The sequence below is a fragment of the Hydra vulgaris genome, chromosome 08 (assembly GCF_038396675.1).
Source record: "Hydra vulgaris chromosome 08, alternate assembly HydraT2T_AEP".
NCBI classification, from domain to species: Eukaryota; Metazoa; Cnidaria; class Hydrozoa; order Anthoathecata; family Hydridae; genus Hydra; species Hydra vulgaris.
Window position 1 is genome coordinate 65,279,188 of NC_088927.1, and position 26,420 is coordinate 65,305,607.

Below are 26,420 nucleotides of genomic sequence, written 5' to 3' on the forward strand. Positions count from 1 at the left end.
CTTTTTTTTAGTCCAACAGAAGGTTATGCTCTAGAAACAAAATTTATACTTGTTTGCTATGATTGGAGTGACTCAGATGGATTTTTAAGCTACAGGTTTTATTATGATAATGGTCTGTCTCAAAACATGAATATGAGTAGTACAACAACCATCAATTACCCTTTATTAAATGGTGGATCTGTCTATCAACCTAGTTTAGTTAATTTTATCTTAGGACCTGGCAAAGAAAGCCTTGATTATCAAATTAGAATTTTAATAAAAGTAAATGGCAAGTATGAAGCCTATGCCGAATATACCAATCTTTTTGTAAAGGTAAGTGTTTTTATTATATTTATATTAAATTAACATAAGTAATAATAAATATATATATTATCATTACTATTATTACTACTATTATTATTGTTGTTATTATTATTATTATTGTTATTATTATTATTATTATTGTTATTATTATTATTAATATAATAATGTATATACATACATAGATACATACACAGCCCTTGGATTTAGGAAAACTGAGGTTGGTAATATTTTGCTGACCTTGATATGTTATAGGTCGGCATCAGGTCAACAAAAAAAATTTAGCAATTAGGTCTGCATTGCCGAATACTGACCCCAATTCCGAGGGCTGCATACATACATACATATATTTATACATATAATGTATCTATATAATATTATCTATTTAGCTAAGTAATATGACATCATACAGAAATAGGTAGCTGTGAGAGCTTTAGTACATACATTGACTATGTAGAATATGTGATCTATGTAGAATATACAAGGAAGTGCTGCAACATCAACTAAGGGTTCGGATTGGGGCAGCAATCTGATTTTCCATTTTTTTTCTTTTTTCTTTAAAAAAACTGTATGGATTTATTAGTAGCTGCTGCAGCTTCTTTGGCTGAATGATATAAAGGGAGGTGTGAGGCACCATTTTATGGTTTTAACCTGTTTTAATAAGAATAAAAAAAAAAGTTAATGTCATATTAAAACAGTGTTTTAAGCACTTAACGTGAAACTTTATTAAGAGATTAAAAATAATTTTTTAAACTTTTGGTCATAGAAGTTTAAAAATAGTATTTTAAAAAATAAATTGGTCTTTTAAATTATTAAGATTTATTTTATGTAAAGAGTTTTTTTTTTCATTTTAATTAGTGAGTTTTACTTGATTAAAGTTCTGCTAGATGTAAATCAAGTTGTCAAGAGACTTGAGTTAAAGGTTTGTGCGTTTTTATGATTTTCCCACCTGCTAAGAAGGCTCAGAGGTTGAGGACTTAGAAAGGTTGAAGACCAGGAAAGCTTTAGAGGTTGTAGAGCAGATAAGTATGCACAAACAATGTCGGGCTTGTTCTGCCAGTAAAGGAAATATATCCTTAGTTTTACACTATTTAAACATATAAGTGTTTCATATATATATTGGAAAACCAAATTAGCTTTAAGTTATTATGTTTTTAGAACTATAAACCTTTTTTTTTTAATTAAACATTACTTTATAGCCCTTTTTTTATAAATCAATGATTTGCAAAATGATGCAAAAGCAAATTAAAGTGCAGAATTAAAGTGAAGGAGTTTGAAAATTTTCAGACAAAATCACTTTATGTTGCATGATTGCAAAACATTCTAATGTACAATGATCAATGGTAATCAATATAATAAATAAGTTAAAGACTACTTCAGCATCTAAAGAAAGTTGAAGACTAAAATCTTTTGAGAAAACAAAAAAATTTTTTTCTTCGTATCAGCTTTGAAAAGGTAAAAATTGATTCTTAGTTCATTTGCAAGAAAACCAAAATATTCACAGAGAGATAAAAAGTTCAAAATTTCATCTTATATCTCAAGAGTGCTAATAATATAAAAATGCTTGAACAAATGCATTTCTTTAAAAAAAAATGCACCTAAGAGAAGCTTAATTTAAAAAATTAAAGAAATTTGAGGTGCAAAGAAGTTAATACAAATAATGGCAGACAAAAAGATGTACTTAATTAAAGACGTTAAAAAATAAAATTACAAGATGGATTTTTCATATCTTTCTGGTCAAAAATATTACTTAAAAAATATTACTTAATTAATAAATACTTGAGTTTAGCTGTCTCATCTTGTGATCTTTGTGTTAATGATTATCTTCCTTTAATTTATAAAGACTCCAATTGTCTCATGCTTGGCCTGAGCATTTACATTCGTCAAAATTCACCCATTTGTAGGCAAACTAGGTTTGAATCCACAAACTATCCATTCATAGGCTTTCATTTTCCACCACTTAACTTTATTACCTTTTTCTTTGTTCTATATTGCTCTCCTTTATCTTGATACTGCACTCTTTTCAATGTTATTTATCACAAAATTGACCAAGTCTTTTCTCTTTATCTTTCAGCCACTACTGTTGTTGTTGTTAACTTTAATGCTCATAACACTAAGTGGCTTAACTCTACACACTAAAAAAAAAAGTTAGAAGTTTCTTTTTAAGGTAGGATATATAATATACCCTTAGTAAGGTATGAAAAATCATTGTTTTTAATATAATTTTCTACCTTAAAAGATAGAAAATTATACCTTACTTAAGGTATATCACATATCCTACCCTAAGGTAGAAATTTCTACCTTTTGTTTTATGTGTAGTGTCAGTGACTCTGCAAGCATTAAAGCTCACAACTTAAGAGTCTATCTAAGAATCTCAATCTCTAACACAAATAGTCAACATTCCAACTTGCTTTACCTTCTCATTTACTTTCTCTACTCGACTTATGCATTGTTTCTGATTCTAGCCAGTGTTCAATTTCTCCAAATTCACCATTAGATGCTTCTGATCACGTTTTGATCTCTCTTAAACTATTATATTATTATTCTTCATCAGAATCCCCCTATCATTGTACCTCTTATAACTAGCATAAAGCTGACTGGGACTCTTTCCGTGATTTTCCTTATGATCGCCCTTGGGTAGACTTCTTTCCTCTTCCTGCCGACAAATGTGCTTCTTATGTAACTTTTTGGATTCAGGCTGGCAAGGAACCGTTTATTCTATCCCTAAGTTAAACCTTTCTCTTCTCCCTGGTTTTATACCTGGTATAGTCTTGCAGAACCTAAACCCTTTTATACCTGTTATAGTCTTGTAGAAGTGTTCTCCATTGCTGTTGTCTGTGCAATCAAAATTTGTTAACATATATAAATAACATATATGACATAATTAGGGCTTATCAGAGTCTTGTTTTCCACCCTGATGGAAAGCAGCATCTTTTGTCCCTATTTTCAAAAATTCTGAGGGCAATCTGACTTGTCTAACTACCATTCTATTAGTCTTCATATTAGTCTTACTGTCAGAAGCAAGTCATTTGAGTCTTCAATTAACAAACACTTAATCTCACATCTTGAATCTAATAACTTTCTGATCATCAAAATGGATTTCGATATTCTACTGTTCAACTGCTGGTTTGTTAATGGAAATAACATATAGGTTTGATCTTGCATTAGATAGAGGTGGAGTGGTTAAGGCTATTGCTCTCAATATTTTTAAAGCATGTAAATAAAGTTTGGCATGCTGGTCTTCTCCAAAAGCCTTCTTCTTATAGTCCGTCAGGTAACATCTTTAAGATTATTGAATCCTTCCTTACCAATCGTTGTATAAAAGTTGTCCTCAATAGACAGCGCTTTTCTTCATATCCTGTAATTTCAGGGATTCCTTAAGGTTTAATCTTTGGCCCAATACTCTTTATAAATTACATTAACAAATTTACAGATATTCCAACATCTAAGGTGGCATTGTTTGCTGATGATACTACCATTTATTCTTGTCATAATAAGAAGCCAACACTCTCTGATTGCTTGGAGGGGGCATTTGAGCTTGAAAAGGATCTCACTTCTGCTACAGCATGGGGGTCTCAGTGGCTGATGAACTTTTCATCAGATAAAACTTAATTTTTTTCAGCTAATCATTATTGCAATAATTTAGATCTTCCTTTATTTATAAATGGTAATGTACTCAATAAGTTATCTACCCTTTGTCTTATAGGATTAACTCTTACTCCCAATCTTTCTTGCAAACCGTATATATAATCCATTGCAAAATAAGCATCTGCTAAGGTTGCATCTCTTTATCATGCAAACTATGTCCTTACTCAGGACTCTACTCTTTATCTCTATAAATCTCAAATCCGGCCTTGTATAGAATCCTGTTACCATATCTGAGGTAAATCTTCCAATGATGCCATTTCTCTTTTTATACAAGTTGAAAATACGTATTGTAAACATAGTTGGACCTGGTCTTGCAGTCAACCTCCAACTATTATCACATTGTCATAATGTTGCTAATCTTCAACTTTTCTACAAATACTATAATGGGGACCACTCTAATAAACTAGTGTCTCTTGTGCCATTTACTAAAATTCATTTTTGTGTTACTTTTCATTCAATTAAGTCTCATCTTTTTACTGTGACTGTTTCTGCTCAAAAAAATCTATATATATATATATATATATGTATATATATATATATATATATATATATATATATATATATATATATATATATATATATATATATATATATATATATATGTATGTGTATATATATATATATATATATTCATATATATATATATATGTATATATATATATATATATATATATATATATATATATATATATTTATATATATATATATATATATATATATATATATACGTATATTTATATGTATATAAGTTAGTAAAACAATACTTGACATCTTACATCTAGCCTAAGCTTTTACTTTAGCAGGATCATTAGGAAACTTTTTGCTATTTATTTAATTCATTTTTATCTTGTTATTTAATTCTATTGAAAAAATGAAAAACAAAACTTACTAATACATATATATATATATATATATATATATATATATATATATATATATATTATATATATATATATATATATATATATATATATATATATATATATATATATACATATATGTATATATATAAATATATATATATATATATAAATATATATATATATATATATATATATATACATATACATATATATATACATATATATATACATATATATATATATATATATATGTATATATATATATATATATATACATATATGTATATATATATGTATATATATATATTCATATATATATATATATACTAATACATATATATATATATATATATATATATATATATATATATATATATATATATATATATTATATATATATATATATATATATATATATTTTATATATATATATATATATATATATATATATATATATATATATATATATATATATATATATATTTATATATATATATGTATATATATAAATATATATATATATATATATAAATATATATATATATATATATATATATATATACATATATATATATATATATATATATATATATATATATATATATATATATATATATATATATATATATATATATATATATATATATATATATATATATATAGGTTCGTCCAAAAGATAAGCAATTGGATATTGCAGAATTATTGAATGGGATAAGTTTAAATGATACACAAACTATTGGTAATCTTGTTCAAGCAGTTAGCTCTGCTACAAATAAAATGTCAGCAAGCATTACCAATAACACACCTATTGTTGATAATTTTACTGGCATTGTTGATATTGATGCTTTAAACCAGCAAAAGCAGAAATTATTTATTTTACAAAATGTAGGTTTTTATATTTACAATCTTTAATTTTTGTATTATTAAAGTAGTTTTCAAGGTGCGTATTTATAATTTTTATTAATTTTTATTTATATTGCATGGAATTTCCAATAAAAATAATGTTAAAATGACATTTTGCAAGTACTACTGTTTTACTTTGTACCAGTGTTTTTAATCTATTTATCTTACATGAAATAAGGGGAGGATAGAAGGTATAAGATTTTTTTGTAATAAAAGAGTTTTTTTGATAAGAGTTGAACACAATTTTCAAAAATTCCTCATGTATTAGCTCTTGGTAAATTATTTTAATTAGTTTAATCAAAATAGCGTGGAAAAAAATTAATTTAAATATTAAAAAAAAAAAAAGAAAATTTGATATGATACCTCATTTCAATTTTTCAGATCAATTTAACAACAAATATGATTTTCTTTGTTCATTCAGTCATCTTTTGAAGTTCATTCAGCCATCGTGTGAAGTTTATTCAGCCATCGTGATGTTTATGTTATCTTTTAAGGTGGTTCCGGAGATTTAATGCCAGAGGTTATAAATAAATAAAATTTATATTTTACTTCAAATTGTGATTTACTGACTGCTGCCATTGTATAAATTAAAATGAATTACTTACAATCAAACAAATTTAAAAATATCAAAATAATTATTTTTTATTGAATTTATAGCTTCAAAATGAAGAAGATGTTGAAATAGTTAATTGCAACACACATACACAAAAATATATTAATGTGGTCTAAAAAAAGTTACTCAAAAGTTTTGTACTGGCATTTTGGTTACAACTTTTTTTGAATTTTAAAGACATTAAAAGTGTTTAAAAGATCTTAGTAGAAATCAGCAAGCAACTAGCTATCTATGTTTGTAACAATAAAGACAGTGCTATGGCCATATAGATCACTTGCTAAATAAAATAGCAACTAGGTAACTAGATAGGTTAGCAACTTGCTAGTGACAAATTCAAATGATTAAGTCAGCAATTTAGTTGTCATGACTGTTTGCTAGAAAAGCTAGTGATTAGCTAGCAAATATTTACATTAAATTACTTACTTATATTTATGCCATATACTTGCACAAATAAACTTGTATGAGCTATTATTATATACTTACACATATATATTTTTTTATGCAGTATTGATATTATTATTCACTATAGTCGCAGACAGCTTTGTAAACCAACTTGACACAGCGTGCACAACTTGGTTACTATTGTAAGATTTCAATATGTACCAGTCAAACTGTTTTAATTTTTTGCTTATGGACATGCCATGTCCATATCATAATGTTGATAGCTACAAAGCTACGTTATGTACAAAATTACTTTGGGTCAGTAATTTTGTATATCTACAAAATTACTGACCCAAAAGAGTTTTAAAACAGAAAAATACCCAATAATATTTTCTATATTTGTACTAACACCTGTTTCATAAAATTTGCCTTTAAACTTGAATAAAAACTTAAATAAACACGATAAATAAATTTTTTTTGGTATGTTCTTAGAATTAAATATGCAAAATAGTAAATTAAAATCAAATTTATCAAAAGACTCCATATCTTCAAATTTGATCAAGTCTGGTATTGGTACCTTGTACCAGTTTTTGTACAGCATTTAGGTCAAGTCTACTGGCACAATAACGTATCCGATGCTCAAGGTTTGATATACTGTTTGTAGACCATCCATTCTTGTACACATCCCGCTTAAGCATTGCCCAAAAATCCTCTATAGCACAAGCTTCTGGTAAGTTTGCTGGATTGTCTTTTTTTTAAACAAATGGTATCATCTGGGTTTTTAACCATTTTGTAACCAAATTAGCTTAGTGAGATGTTGCTAAATCGGGCCAAAAGATATACTTGGTGTCTCAATAATATTTATTAATAAAAGGTTGCAAGCGCTTTTGTAAACACTCTTTTAAATAGATCTCTTCATTTACCGCTTGGCCAGAAGGAACAATGTAAATAGATGTGACCCCTTGAGGGGAGTCCATACAAGTAATTTTTTGCCATCCATATAAGTAATTTTTTTCAAATTTTGCAACATAATACTTAACAATGTTTGGTGTCAATTTTTGATCATTTGAATAGTATGTATTATTACCAGCCAGTGTGCTATTTGACAAAGTAAAGTATGACTCATCGTCAATAATAAATTCATGGTTGCGATATTTTGAATAAAGTCGACCACTTTTTCGGCGACTCCAAAGCCTCTGTTCAGGAGTACTGCTTGGTTTTTTTTTTCTTTTATAACAAAGAATAGGCTTTTTAAAGCATTTTAAGATTCGTTTGGCTTTTTAAAGCATTTTAAGATTCGTCTCATAGCATTTTAAGATTCGTCTGATGGTGCTTTTGCTACAACCAAGTCTTCAAGAAGCCTTTGAAAGTGACACACCTCTTCGATTGTTAAACATTTTCCTTAATTTAATGTGGTTGTTTTGTGTATTAAGAGTAGGCCTTCTTCCACTTTCAGCTTTGCGACCCAATGATTTATTTTGGTCGTAACTGTTCATATATCTATAAATTGTAGCTTTTGAGTAGTCCTCCATCTTGAAATGGTTCCAAACAACATGTTTTCCATCTTCATGTTTTTTTTTATAAAAATTGTATACACAACTTTTTAGGACTTGTTGATTTGGCATTTTAAATTATCTAAACAAAAAATAATCAGAGAATTTATATGCTAATTGAAAGAGGAAAGATAGAGCTTTCATTTAATACCAAATACTAATTATTTTATCAAGCTTATTGATTAAATATCGCTAATTCAAAATAGTCTCAAATTTTATGGAACAGGTGTTATATTTACATTAGATTTTTTTGAAAAATGAGTTTTTCAATGTTGACTAATTCATTTACTCTTATCTTTTAGAGATGTCTTGAGCTATACAAAAAGTTGTTCAGTTCTTCAGTTTTTTTTCACTTCTGTATTGTACCATCTTTCAATACTGAATCTTATAATTCCTCAGTTTTTTTTTCAGTTTTCTAGTTTAGTCAAATTTTCTTTGTTAGCCCCTGTTTTCCTAATATTTTTAAAATTCTTAACCTTATGAAATCATGAATAGATTCTGATCCTTGCTTATCCTAAAACCAAGACCTCTTGAGTTTCTGTTGAGTTTTTGCTGGGAAAAGAAACTTTGCTATACTGCAAGTGAAAGCAATACTTTTATGAAAAAGTAACTTAAAAACTTGTCTCAAGTTCTTATATGTTTTTTTACTGACTCAAAGCCCTTGCTAATAATGGTTAATAATAATAATAATAATATTAATAATAATAAAATAATAACAATAACAATAACAATAATAATAATAGTTAATAATAATTATGACAAATTAAGAAATAGTTAGAAGGTTTAAAGCAAACTTCAAAGCTTTAAAAAGTAGAACCTCAGGGCTTGTTTTCTGACATATAACTAGATCATGCTCTTGTTAAATATTTTAAAGAATATTGAAGATACATATGGAAAACACTTTTTTATTCAACAGTGACAGGAATGTTACCTGCTCCACAAGCGGTAGAATAATTTGACTAAAACAATTTTAGCAATAGAATTAAGATTTGAACTAAAAATAAATAAAAGAAAATCTAACTAAAAATTAACTTGTTACTTTAGGATATTAGGATGAAAATAGTCATTAGATACAATCATAATTTATAATTAGATTTCAAATTTCAACAAAATATATTTTGGTGCTCAAAAGATTCAGCTATATAAAGTTTAGTAACCCCACATTTTTGAAAGATTTTAAGTTTTTAGAAAAAAAGATCAAAAATAAAAATAATGAATCTTGTTTGTCTTGTCACTAATTTGGAACACATTTAGCTCTAATATCCTAAAGTAAAATAAAAAATGTGTAATATTTTTAAAAGATGTTAGACAAGTGTTCAGCGTTATTGTGGTAAAGTTGAGAAAAACTAGTGTAAAAAATAAAAATTATAATAATGAAAAATATTGTAAGTATAATAATAACATCATGGGTAGTAATAATAATAATAATAATAATAATAATAATAATAATAATAATAATAATAATTATAATAATAATAATAATAATAATAATAATAATAATAATAATAGTAACAATAAGAATAAGAATAATAATAAGAATAATTATATATATATATATATATATATATATATATATATATATATATATATATATATATATATATATATATATATATATATACACAACTAACAAAAGTTTGGGTTCTCTTGTTTTATTTTTTAAATCTACATAATTTTCTTCAAAAGTTCCATTCAAGACTAGCATAAAATTAGTTTTAAGCATTTATAACATTTTGAATATAAAGAGATTCATCTATTTGATCATAGAGTATATGTTTATCATTGTTACAACAACCAATACTTTAAAAGTATTTTGCTCTAATAAATAAAGATATTTTGCTGTAGTATTAACTTAATTATTTTTAATTTCACTATTTTGTTTTATAGTATTTTCATACGGAAAGCAAATCAAAACATTGTTTGTGTTAAATATCGTAGCGTTTATAGAATAATTTTTGTTGTTGTTGTTGTTGTTGTTATTCACCTCCTCAAGGCCAAGAAGGCCACTACAGATGAGGAGGCTACTTAATATTGGTTATAACCCTCTCTCAACTCTATAACTCCAAAACACAAACCTTGAGGAACAAGGCCACTGCGCGGAAAAACAAGTTGAGCTCAGTACTACCAGGTACGTGGTGGGGATCGAACTCGGAACCTCTCACTTATGAAGCGAGCGCTTTACCACTACACCGTTACCACATTTCATTAAATTATTTTAACCTGCATTTTTATGCAGGTTAAAATAATTTAATGAAATTTGTCATAGTTTTGAAAAGACAAGTATACATTTTATGTTTTAATTAAAGAAAAATGGGTAAAAAAGACAGACTGAGTTGTCTTACCAAACTTGAGTCTGTGGTCATATATTAAAGATATTTATTCACAAATTGGCAGAAATATATATTTTTTAAATAAAAAAATAAAAACATTTAGTTGCTTTTAGTTACGCTTGAAAATACAGGAAACAAAAGCTATCCATTAAAAACCAATATTTGGCTTTAGTTAGAGAGTGCAAGGGTAACTAAAACCATAAATTAGGCGTATAAAGAACCATTAGTTTTTATTAAATTGCCTAAATTAGGCAATAAAGAATCAATGAAAAAAATAAACAAATTGCCTAAAGAAGGCAATAAAAAACCAGTAAAAAAAATAATTAAATTGTCTAAATTAGGCAATAAAGAACCAATAAAAAAATAATTAAATTACCTAAATTAAGCAATATAGAACCATAAGAGTTTCCTCTTCTTCCGCTGTTTAAGATGTTTGGTCTCTAACTACTTTCTTCAAAAAAGGCTTTTATAGAATCAGCCTAGTTATTGCTTAAATTAAGCTTTTAAAATTTTTTGCGGACAACTGGAGTTACTTTTGGCAACAGCATCACCATCAGGAAGCCTTTTCAGAATTTTATTACTATCTAAGGGTACAATACCAGCTGTCTTAAACCCACATTTCAAGTTTTTGCTTTTGTTTTTCTCACCATAAGCATCAAAGAGCTTTGGGTGAGAAAAACAAGGACATCTATGGAATGTGTGAAGTGTGTACTGTTGTAGTGTGTACTCTTGTAGTGTAGACCACTCTTTGTCCAAGTGTCATACAGTTGTGCTGCTTTGTAAGTTACATAAGCGTTCCACTTGCACTTCCAGAAAACATTACTGAGGTGGCAGACTTAAAAAAAATCTACTAAACACTCCAGGTGCTGTAATCCCCTTTTTATGATTTTCATGACTTTTTTTAATGCTGTGGCCCAATCATTAGAAAAGATCTTTAGTGTTTCCTATTGACAAAACTATCACTGAAATCAACACCAGGCATATCGTTTTTTAACCTGATTTTTTTTCGGCGCGATGATCCAGGTAACCTGAACTACTATTTTTTTGTCTAGTGCTGTAATGTGCAATCCCCATTCTCTGGCCATGCTTATACATTTAACTAATCTTTTTTCTTCTTCAGAATTAAGAACTGGAGGCCTACCACATTTGTTAACCTTACCTTTTAGGGCAACAAATAGAGCAAATCTTGATATACCAAATTTCTCACCACCCTTTTTTTTTCTTTTAATTGTTCACCTCCCCAAGACCAAGAAGGCCTCTACAGTCAAGGAGACTACTGTAATTGTGTTTATAACCCTCTCTAATGCTCAAACAACTTAAGCATGGTACTCCCAAGACGCTTCAAGGACGCTTCAAGGTTGCTTTTTTATTATTTTGATTTTCCAATTTTTACTCTTTTTGACTTTAATTAAAATATTTATAATTTTTTTAATTTTTATTGTTGACTAATTCATTTATTTGCAATAATTTAATTTTTTTCATAAAAAAAAAATGATAATAAATTAGTTGCTTTTTTTTCACTTTGTCAATTTATTTTGTTTCCTTTGCATCTAATATATGCATATATCCTTTTTAAATATTTTCATTTTGTTTAGTTGTGTAAATTTTTTTTTTGTCAAAATAAATTAGAAACCATATTGCATCCATTTGTAGATACAATTAACAAGTATGTACAATGTAATTAAATTTAAAAGATGAGAAAGAAATGTTTTTTATATATATATATATGTATCTTCTTTTATTATTTATTTATAATTCCAAAATTTTATGTAATTTATTTTTTAATTCTTATATCTTTTTAACTTCAATTTTATTTGGGCTTGATTTCTTTATTTCTTTTAGACATGCTTTCAACGTTTTTTCAAAATCTTTTTTTACATTTATTTTATTTCGCTGCTTCTTTTATATTTAACTTTTTATTCTTTTTATAATTTTAACTTAAATTTGATTTCATTCATCATTTTTTTATTTTATTGCAATTTAAAAACAAAAATCTAAAATTTGTGAAAACTTTGCAATGTCTATGTGCATAATTATTATTACATATTAATAATAATAATAGTAATAATAATAATAATTAAAAAAGTAATAACAATAAAAATAGTGATAATAATATTGATAACTGTTTATGAATTTAATAGTTTCTTGAAATAGACTTTTTTCATATTCTAAATTAATAAGAGTACAGACAAAACAAAACTATAGTTGTTTGAGTTTCTGTCTACTCTACAATAAAATTTGTTAGAAAAAAAAATGGTTTGAGTATAGAGGTTGGTCTTCTGAGATTGGTCTACTTAGGTTAAATAGACTACTATTACTGATGACACTAGATTTTACATTAGAAAAATCAATATACTACTTTTTTTTTAAGATACGTACACAAATGATTGATTTACTTAACAACATTCCCATCAACGATTTAAATTCTTTTAAACTTGTGGCTGATGCTTTGCATTTAACTTCTCAATATCCATTAGAGCTAGTTTCTCAAACTCAGGTATATATCTATTTACAAATGTATGTATGTATGTACATATGTATGCATGTATGTATGTATGTATGTATGTATGTATGTATGTATGTATGTATGTATGTATGTATGTATGTATGTATGTATGTATGTATGTATGTATGTATGTATGAATGTATGTATGTATGTATGAATGTATGCATGTATGTATGCACGTATGTGTGTATGTATGTATGTATGTATGTATGTATGTATGTATGTATTTATGTATGTATGAATGTATATAGGTAAGTATGTATGTATTTTGTTATATTACTTATTCTCAGAGTAAAGCATCCTCTACTATACTCAAAATGTCTGAGGTTTTCACCAAGAAAAATCTTAAAGGTTTTGGAGCAGACAACTTTGATACCATGTCTCAATCATATGTAAAATCAATATCAAACTTGTTTCTGGCTTTTAACAACAATACAGATACATGTAATATATATATATATATATATATATATATATATATATATATATATATATATATATATATATATATATATATATATATATATATATATATATATATATATATATATATATATATATATATTATGTATATAAATCTCTATTATACTTTTTTATTTATGATATTAAAGTTAGACTTTTATTGTATTTTAGGTTTACAAAATTCTACAGTTCAAACAACTTTGAATCCTGTAATAATTATTTTTTGTGTAATTATTTGTAGTTTTTATTATATGTATACATATATATGTATATATATTACAATATAATATATAATAATAATATATGGTTGTATATATACATATATATATATATATATATATATATTACATATGTTACATATATATATATATATATATATATATATATATATATATATATATATATATATATATACATATATATGTATATATATATATATATATATATATATATATATATATATATGTATATATATATATATGTTACATATATATATGTATATATACAACCATATATTTATAGATATGTGTATATATATAGATATATATACACATATCTATATACATATATATATATATATATATATATATATATATATATATATATATATATATATATATATATATATATATATATATATACATATACATATAGATATATATATATATATAATATATATATATATATATATATATATATATATATATATATATATATATACATATATATACAGTCAGAGAAATAAGTATCCGAACAAAACATTTTATTGTGAAAAATAAACTTTGTCAGGTTATTTCAGAAAAACATATGTTTTTGATAAATACTTTTATAATTATTCTAAAAGCAAATTTAATTGCGATTTTATGTTGCAAAAAATTAATTAACGGTAATTAACTTGCGTTGCTAAAATTTAACGATTCCTGAACAAGTGTTAAAACTTCAATAAAAAATAATTATTCGAACATGTTTTTTTGTAAACGAAGTTTTGAAGTTGATTATTAAAAAAAGTTTTTAAACCAATGGTTTTAGAAATATTGTTGTTTTACAACGAGTAATTTTTAATAATTGACTGATATTTTTTTAAATTCATTTGATTTACCATTGATATCATCAAGTATAGGAGTTAAATCAAGGAATGGTCCCAAGCTCAGCGCAATTTGGTTATTGACTTGTTCAAGCAAGGTAAAACGTTTAGGTCGATAAATAAAGCGACTGGAATGGCATTAGGAACTATCAGCGATCTGATTATAAAGTATAATATGTTTGGATATGTGCAATATCAGCACAGATTCGGAGCAAAGCGTAAAACAACATCAAGAATAGATCAACAAATTGTCAAGATGGTGCAAAAAAACCGCTTTTTATCAGCACCAAAAGTGTCAAGCCTCCTTGAGGAAGATTTTGGGTTAAAAGTGAGCTCATGCACTATTCTAAATCGATTGAAAGAAAGTGGATTCAAAGCAAGAGTTCCATCCAAGAAACCATTCCTTTCAAAAATCCATCAAAAACGAAGACTTGCATTTGCTAAAAAATATGTAAATATCCCGTTATCATTATGGAGGAAAGTTTTGTGGACGGACGAGTCAAAATTTAATCTTGTGAAGTCTGATGGAGCTCAAAAAGTATGGAGAAAAAAAGGGAAGCATTCACACTCAGTTGTATTCGAGGCACAGTAAAATTTAGTGGAGGCAATGTTATGGTATGGGGATTGATGGCTTGGAACAGAACAGGAAAACTGGAGTTTATTGATGGAATTATGGACTCTGAGGCTTATGTTAACATTCTCAATAAAAATCTTCTGGCTTCAACTAAAAAACTGCAATTAGGAAAACATTTCATCTTCCAACAAGACAATGACCCTAAACATACATCAAAGAAAGCAAAAGAGTTTTTTATCCAAAAGCAAATTGAGTTACTTGAATGGCCTGCGCAAAGTCCAGATCTCAATCCAATTGAACATCTCTGGGCTATTCTGGATAAAAAATGTGGCACACGATGTCTAAGAAGAAAAGAAGATTTAAAAATCATGCTTCAAGAAGCTTGGGCTGATATCGACTCAGATACGACAAAGAAATTAGTTGAATCGATGTCATGTCGACTTGCAGAAGTCATAAAAGCTAAAGGCGGTCCAACTCGATATTAAAAAGTCATAAAAATAATTACTCGGAGAAATGTTAATCTTTAAGCCTTAATCATTAAAATTTTGTTCGGATACTTATTTAATGCTAAAAAATTGCATAGTTTAAATGTATCTTAATTTTTTATCAATTAAATATTATTATTGAAATTTTTTTTTTTGCATATTGAATTCGTAATAAAATTTTCTTTCAGAATAATCATTTCTTTTATTTTTATAAAGTTTTTTTTTCCGGAAATAACCTGACAAAGTGTATTTTCCATAAAAAAATCTTTTGTTCGGATACTTATTTCTCTAACTGTATATATATCAGGGCTGTAGGAACAAAAAAATCTCGGGGGAAGGGGGCAGTACTACCCGGAAATAGTTTAAAAGACCTCTTTTTTTTTTTTAGTTGTTTTTTCAGTCAATTTCTTCAAAATTATTTTTTTGAAAAATTATTGGGGGGCAAATGCCCCTGCTGCTCCCCCCGGTTGCTAAGGGTATATATATATATATATATATATATATATATATATATATATATATATATATATATATATATATATATATATACATGTATTATATTACACATATACATTTGTATAATATTTATATTTTATTATTTATGCATGAATATATATATATGTGTGTGTATGTGTTTATATATATATATATATGTGTGTATGTGTGTGTGTGTATTAATTACACCTATACATTTGTATAATTTATATATATTTCTTTATTTATACATAAAGTACAATACATAAATTGAGAAATTGCCAGCGCTGATTTATTTTCACAAAATAATCCTAATTAATTTGCACTAAATAAGTTTGCCTAAATATATCAAGTTTCATAATATTAAATGATAATTAATAGACTATTAATATTTGGAATAAGGGGTGTCCATAAAGTACATATGTTTTTCTTTTAACCTTCCCCCCTCCCTCTGTGCTTTATCTATATATATATATATATATATATATATATATATATATATATATATATATATATATATATAGATATATATATATATATATATATATATATATATATATATATATATATATATATACGCTGAATTATTTTCACAAAATAATGCTGATTTATTTGCGCTAATTAAGTTTGCCTAAATATATCAAGTTTCCTAATATTATAAAGTAGATATTTTTTTATTTCAACCTTCCCATCTTCCCCCCCCATCCTCCTACCCTGCATTTTGATATAAGCTATTTCGAGTAACTTCCACCTCCCTTAAAGTACCCGTGCTTACCTAACTAACCTTTTATAATATTTTTTAATTTAGTGTCTCCTTTTATAGTTTTATAATTCAATTTTATAACTTTTATAATTGACCCCTGTTCCCTATCTCATATAAGCCATTTTCAGACCCCCTCTCTCGTTTCTGAACTTATGTTCTTTATGGACAATCCCTAACTTTCTGTGTTACATCGTTAATACCAAAATCATCAAGAGCTTTAAAACTAAAATTTTTTTTATCAATTTCAAAAAATACTGTTCCGATACCATGAAATACCTTATAATAAATTAACTACGTGGCATAAAAAATTATAACCAAGTTAGTTAATCTATTTTGAAATAGATTAACTCCCCTTGAAATAAATTAACCCATGTTCGCAAAACAAATTAATTTCCCATAATATTTTAACACTCTTTGAGCAACAACTTATACGAATTGAAAAAAAAATATTTCAACTTGATGTATTTGACAGACCACTTAAAAGATTGCAAGTTATATGAGTCAGGAAAGCAAGATGAAGGAAGCAAATTCCAAAGAGCTGATGTTCGAGGAAAAAAACTAGACAAATAGGCGTTTTTGGAGCACTTAGGAACAGTCAAAGAAAAAGGATGACACTTAATTGAATGACGAGTAACACGAGAATGAATTATAGTAGATGGCACAAGAGACGCTTGCTCTTTAGAGCAGTGCCCATTATAGTATTTGTAGAAAAGAGAAAGAGAAGCAACATTATGGCAATGTGATAATGGTTGGAGGTTGGCTGCAAAAGCAGGTCCAACTAAGTTTACAACGCGATTTTGCACTTTGTCTAAAAGAGAAAGGGCATAATTAGAGGATCCACCCCATATATGGCAACAATATTCCATACAAGGCCGGATTTGAGATTTATACAGAAAAAGAATAGAAACCGAAGTAAGAAAGTGACAAGCTCAATAAAGAGATGCAACCTTAGCAGATGCTAATTTTGCAACTAATTTGATATATGGTTTCCAAGAAATATTGGAAGTAAGAGTTAATCCTAGAAGATGAAGAGCAGGTGACTCATCGAGTACATCACCGTTTATAAATATAGGAAGATCTAAATTATTGCGATAACGATTGGCTGAAAAATATTGAGTTTTATCTGAATTAAAGTTCACCAGCCCCATGTTGTAGCAGAAGTAAGATCCTTTTCAAGCTCAGGGTGTTGGTTTTTTATCACGACAAGAATAAATGGTTGTGTCTTCAGCAAACAATGCCACCTTAGATGAGAGAATATCTGGAAGATCCTTAATGTAGATTAAAAAAAGTATAGGGCCGAGGATAGAACTTTGACGAACCCATAAAGTTACAGAACAAGAAATAGAGTGTTGTCCATCGAGGACAACTTTTATGCTACGATTAGAAAGGAAGGATCCGATGATCTTAAAGATGTTGCCAGATACACCATAAGGAGAAAGCTTATGGAGGAGACCAGCATGCCAAACTTTATCAAAAGCTTTTGAAACGTAGAGAGCGATGGCCTTTACCTATCCATCTTTATATAATGCACGATAAAATCTGTCAGTTATTACTGCTAACAAATCAGCTGTAGAACAAGAAGATCGAAATCCATATTGATGGTCAAAAAGTAAGTAATTAGATTCGAGATAAGAAATTAAGTGATGGTTAATTAAAGAATCAGAAACCTTGCTTATGATAGGAAGACTAATAGGACGGTAGTTAGACGAATCAGATTGCTCTTCAGAATTTTTGAAGATAGGGATAACAGATGCCGCGTTCCAGCAGGATGGAAAACAAGACTCTGATAAGCAATTGTTGAATAGTTTTGAGAGTATAGACGACAGCTCCAGAGAACTCTTCCGCAAGATAATAACAGGTATGCTGTCCGGGCCGCAAGCTGTAGAAGAGTCAAGGCAAAAACTCACTTTAGATACAGATGCTGGAGTGATATGAATGTCAAGCAATGGATCAACCTGTTTGTTAGCAAAATCAGGTAGAAAGCAACTAGTGGAATCAAGAGATAATATCGATGCAAAGTTTTTAGCAAACAATTCGGCTTTGTCTTTAGGTGAGGTGACAAAGTCTAAACCATACAAGAGAGATGGAATTAAAGGTTTGCCCTTATTATTGATATTATTAAAGATTCTCCAGAAGTCACGAGAGCCTTATTTTTGAGATGAGATACGAGATTTCATAACCTGAGAATAGTGGGTTTTGGCATTAGACAAAACCTTTTTACAATTGTTTCTAGCAGAATAAACAGGCGCCTGTTTCCTGGAGAATTGTTTTGCTGATAAATATGGAAGTAACGGTTTCGATTGGCAATCATAGCAGCACAGTGTGAAGAAAACCATGAAGGAGAGTGAGGTTTGACCTGGAATTGTCAAGAGGGAATAAAAGATTCCATGCCTGCCTGAATCCACGAAGTTATGTAAAAAGCACATTTGTCGAAAGGAAGACAAAAGATTTCTACCCAAGGGCCATCAAGAAGAAAATCACGGAAAGAATCCCAGTCAGCTTTACTGTAGCTGTTAGTGGTTCAGTAATAGGGGGTTTTAAGTGATGAAGAAGAATGAGATATTAGTTTTAGAGAGATCAAACTGTGATTAGAAGCACCTAAGGGTAAATGTTGAGAAACTGAGCACTGAGTAGGATCAGAAACAAGACATAAGTCGAGTAGAGAAGGTAAATGGTTTGGCTTGTCTGGAAAGCGAGTTGGAAAGTTGACTATTTGAGTTAGGGATTGAGAAAGGCAAAAGTTGTGGGCTTTAATGCCTGCTGAATCACTGACACTAGAGTTAAGCCATTCAGAGTGGTGAGCATTATAGTCACCAACAACATCTATATTAGCTGTTGGATAAAGAGAGAGGGCTTGGTCAATATGATCAGAAATAACGTCAAAAAGTGTGCAGTCTTGAAATGAATGAGAGTGATATAGAACAAAGAGAAAGGCAATATAGTGAAGTGGTGCTAAATGAAAGCACATAAAAGAATAGTCTGTGGATTCAAACCTAGTTTCACAACAAATGGGTGAATTCTTACGAAAGTAAATGCCCAGGCCAAGCATGTGACTATTGGAGTCTTTACGAGTTAGAGGAAGATAACCATCAACACTAAAATCACAAGATGAGACAGCTGAACTCTTATTAGTCTCACAAAGAGCAAGTAGGTCTGGTGAACTTTGGAAGAGATAAGACTCAACAGAAGAAAAGTTACTTCAAAGACCACGAATATTAGTGAATGATTGGTTTAGAGAACTTTAGATGGTGACGGTTGTTTGTGTTTTATAGTTTTTGGTACTTTATTCATTTTTAAATTAGATTGAAGAACTTGACTCAAAGCATAGATAGTACTCAGAACACTGTTTTATATCCCAAGCAATTGTCTCATTACTACTAATAAACCCTAAGCCGTAAAAAGGGCTCCAAATGTGGCCTCTTCAATGCACACCAAAAGTACAAACAGGGAGACCATCCATGCGCAACATGGCACTGTTAATACTTTGATATTTTTCAGCTGTTGATGGAATCAGCCTCTCTGAGAGCTACCACAGTGTTTGGGAAACCTGACTACCAGCCGGCCTCAGAACCATAAAACTGAGTTTTAGAGCTGTACCCTCACTAGGAGATAATAGAATGAGTTGCCTAGTCGTAAAAACTGAGACACAAGCAAAACATATGCATTGAGTCAAGAAGATCTAGCATTCAACATCCTAAACTGGAAGCAATGTATTAAAAATACATCTGCGCCAGCGTAATAGACGAAGAAGGGGTGCGAGGCTGGTCAACAGATAGAAACTGTTTACCCCTTAAGTCTTTGCCTAGGTGGCCTTCTACACGACAGTAGCTGGGTGCATTTAACATCTGCCCAAGATAAGTATTTTTATCGAGACACCATCTCTAGCCTTTACTCAACCAAGGGCCCCAAGGCAGGGGGTGTTTCAAATTGGAGTTGGCATCTCCTAGCCTTAGCCTAAATAGGAGTATTCTACAAGGCAGCAGGACATGAAGCAGATTGTACTGCGTTACATGTTACCAGTAGCAGGATAGCTTGATCTGACAGGATAATCTGATCTGACAACAATTATTAGAATATAAAGAAAAAAATCAAAACATAAACAAAGTGACAATATAGTCTGACGGCTGTACCTACCAAAATCGTTGTACTGTTATAGCAAATTCACTTTTTTTGTTTTCTTTTCAAAATAATTTAATAATTGAACATAAATATCTGGAAAAAAGACATACTCATATGTAAGGAGACAGTGTACACGAGCCTCGTGACTAAATTGCTTTCATTGAAAATACAAAATTTTCTTTTCCATAGTATTAAGTAAAACTTCTCAAATACGATTTTTTTAAAAGTTTTTTAAATAATAAATATTACACAAAAATCAGACCAGGTACTAAAATGGGTGATGCAACAGTTACAAACATAAGATGTCTGAAATATTTTATAAATTAAGTTACTCTTCCACTGAAGATTACAAACCTCTTCCGCAATATATATATATATATATATATATATGTATATATATATATATATATATATATATATATATATATATATATATATATATATATAATATTTATATATATATATATATATATATATATATATATATAATATATATATATATATATCCACTGAAGACTACAAACCTCTTCCGCATATATATATATATATATATATATATATATATATATATATATATATATATATATATACATATATATATATATATATATATATATATATGTATATATATATATATATAATATATATATATATATATATATATATCCACTGAAGATTACAAACCTCTTTCGTATATATATATATATATATATATATATATATATATATATATATATATATATATATATATATATATATATATATATATATATACATATATATATATATATAAATATATATATATATAAATATATATATTTATTTATATATATATATATATATATATATTATATATATATATATTTATTTATTTATATATAATATATATATATATATATATATATATATATATATATATATATATATACTGAAGGTTACAAACCTATTCCGCATATATATATATATATATATATATATATATATATATATATATATATATATATATATATATATATATATATATATATATATATATATATATATATATATATATATATATATATATATATATATATATATAGAAAGGGTGATTTTTTTGCTGGTATCTTTTTGGCAACACTGATTTTGACAGATCACGCATGCATCGTGTCCTGTGTCATATTCAAAATTGCTCAGTTTGGTTTATAATTTAACCATGAATTGACTTACTAACAAACAAAGCTTGCAAATTCTTGAATTTTACTATCATAGTTCGGTTAAGATAGTGCATTGCACACTTATTCCAGTTTATGGGTTGTTTGGTTGGCCTACTGAGGGAGCTGTTCGAAAGCTTGTGACTAAATTTTGAACCCAGTTTACATTAATAGACATTAAACTTGCAACACGCATACGCGTTGCTGGTTTAAAATCCAATACCAGCTTTGCCACCAACATGCATACGTGTTGCTGGCAAAGTTGGGGGAAGATCCACATATTTATCAAGAAATTGTGTTCAGCAATTAAGTTCATTTCTGGTTGAATGGATACGTTAACAAGCAAAATTGCTGCATCTGGAGTGGAGACCAGCCAGAAGTATTGCAAGAGCTACCAATGCGTCCCAAAAAAAGCACTGTTTGGTGTGGATTATGGGCCGGTGGCATCACCGGACCGTAGTTCTTCAAAGACGACAATGACCGGAATGTTACTGTGAATGGCGAGCGCTACCATGCAATGATTACAAACTTTTTTTTGCTCAAAATGGAAGAGCTGAACTTGGCTGACATGGTTTCAACAAGAATGTGCCATATGCCACACAGCACACGAAACAATGGCCCAATCGAAAAGCGAGTTTGGTGAACAGTTTATCTTACATTTGGGGCCCTTCAATTGGCTGCCCAGATTGTGTAAATTAATGCCTTTGAACTATTTCTTGTGGGGCCATGTTAAGGCTAATGTCTACAGGGATAAACCAGCAATGATTGACGCACTGGAAGCCAATATTGAATCATTTATTTGTGAGATACTGACTGATATGTTGGAGAGAGTGTGTCAAAAATGGACTTTAAGCATGGGTCATCTAAATCGGAGCCGCAGCTAACATTTATATGAAATAATCTTTAAACATTAAATTATAATGACCGTTCTATTGATTCAAATAAAGATTTCATAAATTTTTTTAAATTTTGTGTAATTTTTTTGAAAATCAAATCCTATACCTCTTAAAAAATCACCCTCTATATATATATATATATATATATATATATATATAAATATATATATATATATATATATATATATATATATATATATATATATATATATATATATATATATATATATATATATATATATATATATATATATATATACATATAAATATGTATATATATATATATATATGAATGTAAATATATAATCACTTCTGCAACATACAATTACAATGAAAAAGGATTGTCTGAAATTTAGAGAATTATCTCCACTTCTAACAATTAAATTATTAAAGATTAAAGAAAAGATAAACACTATGTTAGTCCAGATTATAATAATGCATAGCAGTGAAACATGCAAGAAAGGTGATGTCCATCCAATGGTGGACATTTGGAAAGAATAGAAAAGATCGATAGACGTGTGGTGCAACTCGAAAAACAAGAAAAGAGGTGTTGATCTTATATAGAAATTAGGAATAGTGAGTGTATCTGATAGTCGGCATCAGGGAAGATTTAGGTGGTTTATAGGTGCAGATGATCATAGGAGTTATAGGAGAAAAAGATAGGAGTTATAGGAGAAAAACTTAGAATGAGAAGCTGGAAACTTGGAGATGGTGTGTTACAGGTGACATGAAAAAGCTAGAGTTGAGCAAAGAAAGTACATATGATCTTATACATTTGAGAAGCAGCATTATAAGCGTTGATTTATCTATATGTGAAACTGCAATATAGTATTATATGTATACATGTATATATATATATTTACGTGTGTGTATATATATATATATATATATATATATATATATATATATATATATATATATATATATATATATATTATGTTAGTGAACAATTCCACAGTTACATACGGGACATTTAGATTTTTTGTAATGTCACATTTTTAGATACATATTTTTTGATTTAACAGATTAGATGTATATATATTTATGAATCATCCCAAAATCATTTATTTGTTTTCCTTTATATTGAAATTACATTCAATTATTATAAGTTTAGGAATTATAGTTGATTATATGCTGTATTACTTATGGGGCGCAAAAAAATATTAGTATAAACCTGTTGTTTTAAGTTGAACATTTCAATCCAAGTATATAACCTATGTAAATTGGCTACTTAAATTAAATTAAGTAGTTATTATTCTGCGTAAAATTATTTAAAAGATTGTTTTAGCTTGTTGCAGACTCGAAAAATAAATGCCATTTACTGAATTATTACTTTTTAGCTTTTTATTAACTAAAACAATAAGAAGAAATGTTAATATAACAACAAAAATAATATTGTTCAATTTCATCACATTTTCCCCAACATCATTAAGTTTTAAGTAGTCCATTGTGCTAAGATCCAACCAACTTGGAGCCGTGCACTTTTGAGTTGATCGTCTTGGTAAAATGTCATTTTCAAACTTATTGGACATGGCAGGTCAAGACTCACTGAATGTCATAAGAAGGTCCAATGACTCAGTCTCATCTGGTTTTTGTAACTGGTGTGCAGTCTCATCTGGTTCTTATAACAGGTGCTGCAGGTTGTTCCGATGAGCTTAGATTTGGTGTTTCCAAGTTAACTTTAGGTGAGTCTTGTGTTAGTGGCACAAGGTGGCGAATAGAAACGGTAGATTCATGACCGTTGGGATGCTTAATAAGCTCATATTGTGGGTTTGCTTCCATTAGGAATACCTTATCTACTACTTAGAATTTTTAACATGTCACTTTAATAACACTTTGCTAGGTTGTGTAAGCCATGATGGGGTTGAGTGTCCAGGAGCAGAACGTCTTTGATACATAAAGAGTTGTTTATGTGGAGTTTCATTAGTAGTGGTGTTAATTAAAGAACTTTGTAACCGAGAAGGTTCAGAGGTGTAGTAGAGAAAACACATTTTTTGTTGTTGTAAGTTAAATTCTTTGTTCTAGCAGCTAAAAGGAATAGAATAGTCGTACTTTGATAACGCAACACAATACCATATTGTTCAAAATACAATCTTTTGTTAAAGACAATTTTAGATAAGTATTATAAATACAAGTTTTGATGTTATGTCACTTTAAACTTTTAATTATCATTTTTTTTAAACTGACATTAAACTGAGTGCAATAAAAATAATTACAAAATAAAAATAATATGCAACAAACAAAAACATAAAATTTATGAAAAAAAATGTATGAAAGTTAAAAAAAAAATTATGTAACTTTAACCTGAAAGAAAAAATAAAAACAAATAAATAAAACCATAAAGTTAAATAGCAATAGTAATAATACATGAAAATTCAGCAAAAAGAAACCTGTATATCTGTATTTTTGATCTGATTGGTTGTATAATAAAAAACTACTATCCAATTGTATTAAAAACTAAATAGCTTTTAAATTAGATTTTAATAACAAATAAAATATTTAAGTTCAACTCTTTTTTTTTCTTTCTACAGATTGTAAAATTATCAAGAAAAGCAAAAGTTTCTTTTGATTTCTAATCAGCAATAAGATTATCCATTGTTTTTTGAAATTGAGCTACTCCGTTTGTCACAACAAACGGCATACGCATGAACTAATGTAAACCTCCATCAGCTCTAAATGCAGTATACAGACAGTCTTCTTGATTAATTGGGATCTGGTGATGGACTGATTTCAATCAATGGTCCTAAAGTATTAATACTTCAAAATTTTGTTTACAAGTTCATCTACTTGTGGTAGAAAGTAGCCATCAAGACATGTAAAAGGATTGATCGTTTGACTTTAGTATGATTAGACATTTTTTCAATCTTTTATTTCTTGTTACAACAACTTGTGATCTCCATGGTGCTGTTGAAGGTTCAATAATTCCTTTTTTGTAATGGCATAGTACTTCAGAGCTAATAAATTTTCTGTTTTCAGCACTGTAGAGGCAAGATTTTAAGGCTATTGGTTTACAGTCAGGTGTGATTTTGAGAGAGTTGGTTTATTAGTTTAGGGTGGATAAAGCTATCAGACCTTCCACTATCAATAAGAGCTTTGATTGAATGTTTATTGATTGTGATATTGCAACTAGACTTTTGAAGAAGTGGATTTATACTACTAGTAGTTGCTATTGTTGGTTTTAAGATAGCTGCAGCTGTTGAGCTGGTGTTATTTTGCTTTGAAAGACATACTTTAAAGAAATGTTCTTTTTTTCACACTTGTTACAGGTATCAT

The 26,420-nt window shown here is 28.0% G+C and overlaps 1 protein-coding gene across 6 annotated transcripts in view; it reads left to right on the forward strand.

The window, feature by feature from the left end:
* The window catches only part of LOC100199090 (uncharacterized), a 195,786-nt gene that overhangs the window by 95,456 nt on the left and 73,910 nt on the right, over window positions 1-26,420 (forward strand). For 4 of the 6 annotated variants that reach the window (XR_010640305.1, XM_065804174.1, XM_065804175.1 and 1 more), the window contains exons 13-17: window positions 12-312; window positions 5,475-5,696; window positions 12,963-13,088; window positions 13,388-13,541; window positions 13,731-13,768. Coding sequence is in view for 5 of the 6 variants with exons in the window: in XM_065804174.1 (XP_065660246.1) it covers window positions 12-312; window positions 5,475-5,696; window positions 12,963-13,088; window positions 13,388-13,541; window positions 13,731-13,768 (841 nt within the window). In the remaining variant the exon portion in view is untranslated. The remainder of the gene's footprint in view (window positions 1-11; window positions 313-5,474; window positions 5,697-12,962; window positions 13,089-13,387; window positions 13,542-13,730; window positions 13,769-26,420) is intronic. The other 2 variants (XM_065804177.1, XM_065804178.1) reach the window with 1 other exon arrangement.